Genomic DNA, 11,983 nt, shown 5'->3' with positions numbered 1-11,983 from the left:
ATTTGTACAATGACACAGAAAGTTCAGAACATTCATCTGACAGAGATTTATTGATCCTACACTTCTACTGGTTGATTGACTCAGTCTTTCCTAATCTTGCACTTGAGCTAAGCACTTTACTCAACTTCTCTCTAACCTTTTGTCAGTTTCGCCTTGCGCAGAACTTAAAGAATTTGTTCCCTTAACAAGTTCGAGTGAATCTTACAGGGATGTACCTTGAGTTTCCAGATGTTTTTTTTTTTTTTTTTTTTTTTTTTTTTAATTGTTTTAGCAACTTCGAAAAATACACACGAGTAAAATTACTATCTTGATTGACAGTTATTAGTTTTTAATGGTAGGATAAATACTTTCCAAAAGATGGGAGAAATACTCTCTTAAGGAATGTCGAGTTCTTATTGTTTATTTAGAACGTTAAAAGTTGTAAGATAATACGTAAGTTTAAATAGCAGACTTATGCGTATATCCATAGCAGATACACCAACCTTCATAGTATACATTTGCTAAGCGTTTTTTAATCTGGTCCCTAGTTATAATACAGTATGCGGCAAAACAAACAGTACTGAAATCACGTCGTTGACATTTATGTATTTATTTGTTGTAGAACATAATAAAACATGAAATGTCAAATGGATATCAACTCAGTGTTACGCAGTACATATTGTAAATTAAGAAAGAATCGCGCTTGTACCTACAACATGTGTTCAAAATGTTGACCATTACGTCGCACAGATTCTTTCATAGTGGTCCGGTAGATCGATGAACATATTAGTGAACACGAGTTGCTGGAACGACAAAACAAATGACCGAATCTTCTCTCTTAATTCCGGTATAGTGGTAGGGAGTTCTCTCTTCGGAAAATTGCTTCCTTCAGCATACCCCATATGTAGGCATCTGGAGCCACGAGTTTAGGGGAGGGGGAAGGATATGGAAAATCGATTCCACCGGAAATCTATCGATGCCCAAACTTTCGTGGGCAGAAGAGCAAATTACTTATCTGCAGTGTGAACAGTAGCTCCGTCTTGCTGCATCCATTGTTGTTGTAACGACAGATATTTGGTGCAGCAAAAAATAGCGGAAATCATGCAAGAATGGGTCCGTAATCAACTTATCTTCTTATACGCCATCATTTTTAGGTTTTCAAATTAATTGTTTTTTGTTCAAATTCTCGAAAACTACGCATGAGTGCTCAATGAATTCTCAGCTCAATAAATTCTGTCTATATGTATATGTTTCATCATTGGACATTTTTGTCTTCGTTAAACGCTAACAACAATGTATAATTTATGTCAATGGAATCAACACCTGAATAATTTTCTGTTGAAATATAATGTATCTTCTGTTTTTTTTTTTTTTTTTTCAGGCATAAACCAGAGGGTACGATACACCATTGAAAATGATTCAAATAACTCATCGGAATATTTTCACATTGATCCGGATGATGGAACAGTTTACCTTAAGAGATCACTTGATCACGAGCAGTACGATTTTCATCATTTTACGATTGTTGCTACTGATGCTGGAGTGCCTGCTCTATCAAGTACTGCTCATGTGTGGGTGACTGGTAGGTGGACCTTCAGTTTATATTTTAAATTATATTCTCATTTTTTCATATTCTCATTTAATTTTAATGATTTTATGTATTCATCAGTCAGCATAAAATCCAGAGTAGTCGTTTATCCACTATATAATCCTGATTAATTTATTATCAACAAAGACATAAGAAAAGAGTGTAGTGCGATCCTCCTAGCAAGTAGAAAATTGTGTATTCTCTCTTTTCTTTTACATTCAAAATAATGCCAAAGACCTTTAACTAATAGAGAATAAGTATATGAATGATTGATTATTTTCAAATACTATCCTCAGAGAGCATTGCGATGAGGGATAAAAGTGTAATAGAGAATAAGTTTTACGTACAGAGTGAACCATGAAATATTGTCATCCTCGAAAAGTAATGACACTTTCTTTTTCCAATAATTAACCAAATTAATGGTTTCAGCTTAATATAATTTTAAATTAATTTGTTTTACCTCAAAGGTGGCTAACCATTTACCAATTAATCGTCAAGTAAATTTGTCGATTAACATTAAAAGTGTCTTTTGTGATATTTTTTTCTTAGATTATGTTTTTAGATGAGATAAAAAGTTAAGTTTTACTTACCTCGTAGATCACGCATTGTTTTCTGACATGATTTTCTTGTTTCTGTGAAAATAAATAAATATATATTAGTTAACTAGTTCCATAAAAGAAGTTCATCTTGGTATAAGATGAAATTACATTACGAATACTCTTATATTCTTGAACTAAATAAATAAATAATATATATTCCGTTTTCTAGTTCTGGATATGAATGACAATCCTCCAAAATTTGAGCAGCCTTCATATTCTTGTTTCCTGTCACAACACGCACAAAGGGGCCAGTTCGTAACGGTTGTTACCGCCAGTGACCCAGACTATGTGGACCAAGATAAACTTTCTTATACCATAGTAGGTGGTAATGAGCAGCAAACATTTTCAATTGCTCCTACAACAGGTAGGTGATTGTCAGTTATTCAGAAATATATAGTTATGTATGGAAGCTTGTGTAGATAAAACAACGTATCGAACTATAAGCTATTTATGTCAAAAACTGGAATTATTTGTTTTATATTCTAATTTCAAACAAGTGTTTACACTTCATTTAAATATGAACTGTTAAATGATAGTTATGTGTATATATTGTACGTACTACTTTCAAAACTAAAATATTAATACTTTTTTATATATAATAATCCTTATAAATGCACTACGTACTTAGTGTTATTTCTAATTCTTTCAGGTATTATCTCTCTAATCAACTTACAAAATTTTGGCGATCATCCGATGTATATCCTAAACATATCAGTGACAGATGGAGTATATACCAGCTTTACCAGAGTATCAATTGAAATTTTGTCTGCTAATAATCATAATCCTACATTTTCGCAAATGCAATTTGAAGTAAAAGTTAAAGAAAATCAACCACACAGCACACTAGTAACACAGGTAATAGCAACAGACGAGGATCGAGGCGACTATGGAGATGTGTTGTATTCAATTCCGTCTGAGCAGTTGAAAGAAATGTTTGACATCAATCAAGTAACAGGTATGGCTTTTTATTTTGCTACTTCTAATTTATGTATTACCTATAATAATTCTATAAGAGAAAAATTGGAAGATTAAATTTATATGTGTATATCAGTTCAAAACTAGTGATTTTAAATGTAAGAAGGTAAAAAAGGTTTGGACTGGTGGAGATTCGAATCCCAACCCCTAGTTTGCCAGATGTTATTTTAACTAATGAGCTATTAGCGATACAGTAAATATTATATTTTAGCATATTAATCCTCAAACCTCTACAAACCAGGTATCTGTTGGTATTCGCAGAAGCAATACAGTACGATGAATATTTCAGCTGAGGGAGCATAAGCAATATTTTTGTATATACATTACAGGGTGGGGCAAAATTCCGTTTACAACGCTTGGGAGAAGAATCTACTCATGAAAACAAACAAAAAGTTTACGCGACATTTTGTTAAATTCAGCGTCGCTTCCGAGTTACAAACTGTCGCAAATGGCGGCAAAACGACGTATGACACCTCGTTGCGGACAAAGGAAAGATGCAACAGCAAGCGGTCCAAACAGTTTAGAGAAAGTAATGGCTGTATGACACAGTGGTGTCAGAAGCAGGGCGGAAGGGACGCGGCGCAAGGAATTTCTCAAAGGAAGAGATACTGATGTGGACAGACTGATATGCGAAAAATGGATGCAGGAGACGAGCAACGGTGAACCACACATATATAATACATAACCGTAACCACCGAGAGTGTTCGGTGGCGCTACCGCAAAACCCAAGGGGCCGTGCCCGAAAAAAAAAAAAAACAGTGTATTTGACGAGATACGTATGAAACACGTAGAATGACAATGACGGTATAATCGAAAGCCGGATGTAATTTTTGAAGAAGAAACTCTGTTCGTATATTGTAGAATTGTAAAATTTATTATAGTGCACTTCCTACGTGCGTTCTTTTGTTGTTGCCTTGTTGTACTTTTCCAAATATACAACTACGTTATTTCCAGTTATTTCCAGAATATGCAATAGTTATAATTATCACTAATATAAAACGAAAAAGTCTTGGTCCTTTCTATGCGTCACGCTGATTTCTTATAGTAAATAGTCTTGCTAATAGGTGTCGCTACCTACACTGCCTACCAACCTGCCACTAGTAGATCTCGCTAGTGTCTAGGCAGTTTGCCAGTTTAAAACTATTGTTGAAAACTAGAACACTTCAATTAAATTATTTCAGAATAGACAAGAACCAGAAACATATTTAGATTTGAACATTAATGTTCGTGTATTTCTACAGTTGTGTTGTGAGAATTTAATGCACTTAACTGTATTGATTCTATTTAATTAGTTTAAAATGGATAGTGATGATGCTGAATATGAACATGCCTTGTTGTTTACTATTAAGACGAGGGCTGTAATCATATTTAGATTATAGCACTGTTAGAGCTTTTAATTAAGCTCCATTTCAACCTTTAGCATACAGAAAACCAAAGGTTCGGGCGCAACAACTAAATTGAGTAATTATAGTAATATATCTTCGAATAATGAGTAGAAAATTGTTCAAAGAATTTTAAAACTCTATGAATTCGTGAGAGAAATCTTTCTGCTTATGACTGTACAGGATGTATCGAAAAGTACAACTTTGAAAACTCATATTGACTTATTTAGCTTACAAACATGATTTTGGTGTCATTTTGTAGCAAAAATACATCAAGTTTTTTTTTACCTTATGCCTAAAGAGGTTCAAGGTGGCTTCCATTGGTGATGCAACACACATCTCATCTGAAGTCTCACTTACTTTACAGCACCTTCAGACGTACGGGGACGACCTGAAGATTTGTTGTGTCTTACCAAACCTCCAGTTTCAATAAAACCCTTATGGCACTGACAAATAGTGTAGTAGGCCTACTGGGAGCATCTTTACCATACTTTGTACGAAAATTACTTTGCACATTTCTCGCAGAATTAAATTCTCCAAACCAAAACACACATCTAGCACACTCATGACCAGTAATGGTAGCCATCTTTGCTGTAACTGCTCCTATCGCTTGCGGTGGCTTGTTTCTGAACTAGTGTACTACGTGAGTCAAAACTTGATGTATTTTGCTACAAAATGACACCAAAACAATGTCTGTTAGATTAATAAATAAGTAAATGTGTTTTTTCAAAGTTGTAAAGTTCTTTTTGATACACTTTATTTTTTGGGTACTGTTACAGTTTATTCAACAATAAACTAATTACTTCAAGAGATTTTTACCTTAACTGTCTCGTACATATTTTAATTTCGCGTTATGATAAAATAAAATAATTGTACTTAAAAAATTCCATAATTTCAAATGAAATAGTTACATAAACAGATCGATCCAACATTTAAGAAAAAAAAAGATGAGTTGATACAGAAAATAACATTATTCTTTCTTTTTTTGGTCGTGAAATATTCTTCCGTGTGTTTATATGATGCAACCTAATTTTCCACAGAAACTTATGTTAAATGTAGTTTACTTTCTTACAAATTATTATTAAGTAGGGAATTACTCATTAGAAAAGAAGTTCAACGAAAATTATTTCATTACCTCCACTGTTGGAGAACCACAAAGTCTTCTTTATTGGAACAAAAGATCAAAAAATAAAATACAGATCAAGGTAGTATAAATAAAATATGACAAAGCATATTCGCAAGGACACCGTTAAGTCATTTATAGTGAATACAGTAGTCATATTAGTCCAATTATGTACTGTTACATCTTTTTTGGGCATTAAGCTATTTTGTGCTTCTTTCTTTCTTGTAATACTCTCAGGTAATTTGTGCATTCGTGCTCTTAAACTTCTTACCTTTTTCTGATAATAAACATTGTTCGAATCGTTTTTAATGGTAGTTTCACTAAATGCTCGAAAATAATGGTGATTTTATTTTTATTTATTATTTTCTTTCAGCATCGTTTAGTTGATTGGTTTGGAATTTAAAATTCTTTTTATCACTGAGCTATATGAGACATGAATCCTGCAGTTTTCTGCATAGGTCCGAACCACATGAGCTCATACTGAACCTCCCGCCTGTGTTAACCATATAACCATGAAAAGCTCATTCGTGCATTTGAGTTTTTAGAATATTAGGATGCTTATAATGATGATGATGATAAATCGATTGTTCATTTTCATGAAGAAGTAGATCAAATCCCACGTAGAACAAATTGTTCTGCACGAGAGAGATAATAAGAATGAAATAGAGAATAGAGAAATTTAAATACAGAGTGGTTTCAATACAAAATATTTGTATTTCGTTTGTAAATTTGCGGATGAAAGTGAATGGAGTGTAATCTTGATAGACAAACTGAAGCTGTAAAGATGATGATATGATTCGTTATTGTAGCTTTAAATATTTTTGTATAACTTTTAGAAACTTTTGATTACTATTTTAATTTAAACAATATATTGTTTTCCAGGAGAAATTATAACAAAAAAGAAACTTGACAGGGAGGCAAAGAAACTTTATGAAATTCCTGTGATGGCAACAGATGGTGGAGGAAGATCAGGATTTGTTACTGTTCGAGTTAAAGTTGAAGATGAGAACGACAATGCCCCGAAATTTTTGTTAAAGGAATACAAAACTAGTATTCACAGTAATCTTTCTGTTGGTACAGGTTTCTTGAAGGTATGTATACTCTGCATTTATTTTTCTGTAAAGGCATGGATATACAGCAGAGAATGCTATCTACATATCAAATGCTATCTAGCTTTACAGCAGAGAATGCTATCTAGCTTTATATGTTTGTAACCAATTCTTGTTGACAGTGATATCTCGGAAACCACAAGCTCTAGAAGGATACCATTTTCACTGATCGATTGCGAAGTTTGTGCAGTGTACATTCTAACACCACACATTTGTATTCGGGGTTAGTATATCTCTCCGGCGTTTGTTTCATGGTTAAATGATAGTGAAAAACGAAGGTTAACGATTTCTCCAGTCCAAGATGAATCTTTATTGTTTGAAGTATTTTGCCCAATGAAGATCATTTATCACTGGCATTATAATTAATTGTGTGTGTAATGTATTTGCTTATTACATACTGCATGCAAGAAGAAAGAAAATACTGATCATACATGAATTAGAAACTCCAACCGCAAGCAGGCTCAAATCTTGCAAACGGTGCGCAATATTGAAAAAAAAAATAATCGAAAAAATCTCCCCTTTATGATCCCCCTTGCCGATTTTTAACAAAACATCCTTCACTTGTGTCTGTAAAAGGACACGTACACATGTTGTGAGGAATGACAAGGAGATTTATGCTCGTATGTAAATGATGCGTTGTGTAGAGAGCGCAGGTTCAGCTAGTTAATTATTAAAATACTTCCTTGTGTTTTGTATGCTATTGTTAGTTTCTTCTGTAGAACTTTTGGGTCTAAATCCTTGAGCCGTTTTCAAGTCAATTGCAAAAGAAATTTTTCATTGGATTAAGTTAAAAAGAAGAGGCCAAAGGATATAAATTAAATTGTAACTGAGGAAAACTGAACAACTGTAGACTGAAATCCATGTCAGGTATCATGATCCAATCGGTCAAAAAGATTTTAATGCAAAGTAGTTTCATGTCCATAAACTCTATAGATATGAAACGACTTTGCGTTGAACCTATAAGTGTTAGAAAACAAAATTCAAAATTTAAACCTTATTTCATAGAACTAGCAAAAACGAAGAGAACATCAAAGAATTTCAAGCATCAGAATTAAGGAACACATTATGGATTCAAAACAGAATCTCCTATGTCATGTTTATCAAAACAATTGAGATACAAATCATAATACTCAGGATCTTGCAATTCTTCTTGAGAAAGGAAATGAAATACAGAAATATTTTTTCTTTCTTTTTTGTTTGTAGGCTCTGAACATTTTTTATTATCAAAGTGCATAACCTAAATCTGATAAATGATTTGTTCAATTCTCAACAGTTCCGTAATTTAATATCTTGTAACTGTATATACTACAGTATGTTTGATTATTCCGATAGTGTTATAGATACTTGAAGCTGTTAATAGTTTTTAATCTTTTTCATGTACCCTCTACACTCCTTTAACCTTCGAATCTGCTTTTTGCATCTAACTTGAAAAGGGTTAAATACGAAAGCTTTGTAAATTAAAAAGAACAAACTAATACCCAAATTCCCAAGGATAAAGTAAATATTTCAGTAATTGTTTCTCTGTTATTTACATGTTGTTGTTATGTTTAACGTCTTAAATAATGGAGCTCCCGAAAACCCTTAGTTTGATAGTAATTGATATAATTATATTCACGTCAGCAATAAAGAATATAATTAGAACTTTATTTCATTGAATGGGACCGCGGTGGCTCAGTGGCAGAACGTTCACCTCTGGTGCATGGGGTTCTTGGTTCGATCCCAGCTCGCACCACGTGAGCGTTATGGTGGACAAACACTATGTGCTTGGGTTTTCTCGGGATTCTCCCGTTTCCTCTCACTCTTCATTCCACCATTTCATTCATTTCTCATTCATTCATCACCGTCTCCTTTGGCCTTGTCGGCATAATCGTGGGACGTAAAACTTAGATTTCACTTCGTTTTTTTATTTCACTGAACATTTTTACTTTATATGCCGATGTTTTAACATCGTTTAAGAAAAACTTACTAATTAAAAAAAATGTTCATAATTTCAATGAATCAAATAAATGTTTAAACACGATAAACTTGAATAAGAATTATAGTAAGTATTTCATCTGATGTAAATTGCGAGATTATTACAATAAAGAACGATTCGGAATTTCAATTGACTATAATATATTATACTAGTCAGTATAAATTACAATGTTAAGTACTTGTTCGTTTTGGTTTTAGAGAATAAAGGTAATCCACTATGTTGTACTATTTTCTTTTTATGTATCATTTACTTAATCATTTTTTAAATTATTATTATTATTATTATTATTATTATTATTATTATTATTATTATTATTATTATTATTACATTTCATATAGAAAGTTACATGATAATGATAAAAATTTTATTTTCCTTGGATTTTCACTACTTAGCTGTTCCCGTACTAGGTTGTGTGGTAATTTAATATTTCACTAATCATCTTTATATCTAATTGTGTTTAAAAAGAGTAATTTTGAAAGCACGGGTTATGTTTAAATTTAGATAATACAATGACAAGTTAAATATTTTTGGTCTAAAAATATTCTTCGGCTAGAAAGTACATACACAATTATAGCATATTATTTTATTAATTTCTTAATGTTTTCGTTTTAAATGTAACAAATACACACTCAAATTACACTTTCCAATGTTCCAAGTTCTTTGCAATGTTTTTGAAGGCTGAAATATCCTCAACTTGCAGCGCATGTTTTGACGAATGAACTGTGTTTAATTCCACAGTAAATGCTGTGAACGGGAATTCTACCTACTTTGTTTGAAATTAAATAAAAAAAGGTTTAAGTTGATCCTTGATACCTTGGCGTGTATAATTAATAGTTCATGAATATAACTGATAGGTCTTGATACTCCGTTGTGGATTCACAAATCTGCTTTTCGAATTTTCCTCTTCCTATTGACGGTCAAATAAAGATAAGACGAATTCGGAATCTTAACCTATCGAATGTACAGTTCAGAAATAAATATAGAACGGATATCTTTATGTATATGATTAGTAAATATCATAATGGGCTACACAATATCTGGTTATAATCACTACTAATTTTTACTTATTTTGGGACAAATTTCTTTATTCATATAGTTGTGTAAACTTACATTTAAAGACAAAAGCCCTATCTTTTTAACTAGCACCAAGGTTCACAGAGCCATGAGTGCTACTTTCAGTGAGCATTAAAATGGTGAGTTCAGTAAGGAGTCGACCTTCCAACAGGACGTCCTAGATTTTCATCAGATGGTGAAGAAAATTATTTTCCCGTTCTACCCTCGTCCAAATGCGGTTCAGAGATCCACTCGGCCTCTGTTAAACATGGACCTGGGAAATATGGGAGGTTAAGGCGACCAGACCATTGTACTGATTATCCTCTATCTGCCGAAATCATTAAAGTGTAGAGCCTTACCTTCACATTGCTCTCGGATTATCCCTAATGCAACAATGCATACCTTTACACTTCCGTTTTCCTTTCGCAAAGATTGATAAAGTTCATAATTCAATCACAAGATGGCGAAAATAGATTCTTACAGGTGGGATTTCTGATAAGTGTTGAAGCGATAAGTGACAAAGATTACAATGTTATATGTATTACAATGCTAAGTGAAAGAAAAACATCGGCGTAAATATCTTGTCGGCGACTTCTAAAATATTCCGAATGTGGGGGAAAATTACTCAAAAAAGTAGGAGTTTTAGGATAAGAACAGCAAAAGTGAATCTAAAGAGCTTCGCTCACTCAGCTCAATTTTATTATTATTATTATTATTATTATTATTATTATTATTATTATTATTATTATTATTATTATTATTATTATTATTATTATTATTATTATTATTATTTATCAAAAGTATTTTCTGGTTAAAAAAGAAATAAACAATGTTTTTTCAGGTGAAAGCGATTGACGCAGATGAAGGGCTGGCAGCTGAAGTAGAATATACAATCTACGAAAATGATTACTCAGGAGTCAAGGAACTGTTTGGGATAAATCGCCATACTGGAGAAATTTACTTGCTCAAAAATGCTGCTCCTAGAGGTTAGTTAAATATTTCTCATGATACTAATATTACCTCGTATTCATTCAGAAAGATACCTGATTTGCGCTAAAGAGTATTAATATAATATTTGAAGTAGCGTTTAGATTAATTTAATGTTCGAATCGGATGTTCTTAAAAGGTAACTAATATTGTAAAATGATTTTAATAACCTGAGTTCCATAACCTGCAAGTAACCTTGGTTACAGTTCCCAACGGTACACCTTGTAGCCTGCCAGACATGGAGGAATGAAGTGTTGTTGCAATTACTTTGAATACATTGTATAATTTCCTTATTTAATAAAAGACAGGAAATCTTCTGTTCCTCATACTCGCTACTCATCCTCACACGTTACCACAGTCAGAAAGCCTCCAGTGCTGACTCGTAGTTTCCCCTTCATTTATATATTCTGGGAAATTGAGCCAATGGATTGGATTTGGATAAAAACTAATGGTGATAAAATAGCGCGTGGTTAGAAGCCAGCCAAGGGATTGGCCCATTTCCTCATGTAACATAGTCCAACACATGGTCCCTCAGGACCGAGACCAGAGAATCCAAGTGGAGCCTAGCAAGGGTTTGACTTGGCAGCCTCGGGCAAGTGGGACAGCTGTCTGGTCCGACCAACTGAAGAGCTATTCTTCTCCCGAAAGCCCATCTCCACAACGAAGGAGGGAGTCAGCATGGAGGCAGTAGCATCTTACATCAAGGTACCGTGTTTGAGGATGTCCTTCAATCCTTCTTTTTTACCTACTACCTTTCCCGGTTTATTATTTTACTTAGAAGGCTTCAGTTCAGTTTCCATACTAGATAGTCAATTCCATATGTGAGAATCCCCTTGAAGTCGTAATGTATGAGTAATTTTTGTCCACATCCCCAGATTCAACTTATTTATGAATTAGTTTTGAATAAACATTTCTTCCCATTATATGGTGGAGGTTGCTGAGTAACTTTGTGGTAGATGTTTCTCTTTTTCTTTTTGTTTTTCTTGTATAACTTTTATGCTGTTTCCTTTCTTTTTGTCTTGGTGTTAGCAGGTGACGTTTTCCAATTATCCTATTTACTATTATACCTCTCCCGTTTTAGGTATGACCTGCGTACGTTTTCAACACGTGGGTTATTTTTTTTTTTTTTTAATTTATAGTTTTATATTATTGTTGAGTGTATATTTACGTTCCTACACTTTGCAGAAGGATTCTACTGCCTAATAGGTGAAAC

The 11,983-nt window shown here is 33.1% G+C and overlaps 1 protein-coding gene across 3 annotated transcripts in view; it reads left to right on the top strand.

Moving 5' to 3' along the window:
- Positions 1-11,983, top strand: part of LOC145670270 (fat-like cadherin-related tumor suppressor homolog) — a 113,466-nt gene that overhangs the window by 34,629 nt on the left and 66,854 nt on the right. For all 3 annotated transcript variants that reach the window (XR_014128249.1, XM_081738697.1, XM_081738696.1), the window contains 5 exons: positions 1,361-1,561; positions 2,336-2,530; positions 2,816-3,121; positions 6,529-6,737; positions 10,625-10,769. Coding sequence is in view for 2 of the 3 variants with exons in the window: in XM_081738697.1 (XP_081594823.1) it covers positions 1,361-1,561; positions 2,336-2,530; positions 2,816-3,121; positions 6,529-6,737; positions 10,625-10,769 (1,056 nt within the window). In the remaining variant the exon portion in view is untranslated. The remainder of the gene's footprint in view (positions 1-1,360; positions 1,562-2,335; positions 2,531-2,815; positions 3,122-6,528; positions 6,738-10,624; positions 10,770-11,983) is intronic.

This window comes from Thermobia domestica, chromosome 14, assembly GCF_964235325.1.
Source record: "Thermobia domestica chromosome 14, izTheDome1.hap1.1, whole genome shotgun sequence".
NCBI lineage: Eukaryota > Metazoa > Arthropoda > Insecta > Zygentoma > Lepismatidae > Thermobia > Thermobia domestica.
This window is presented reverse-complemented; position numbering and strand designations above follow the sequence as displayed.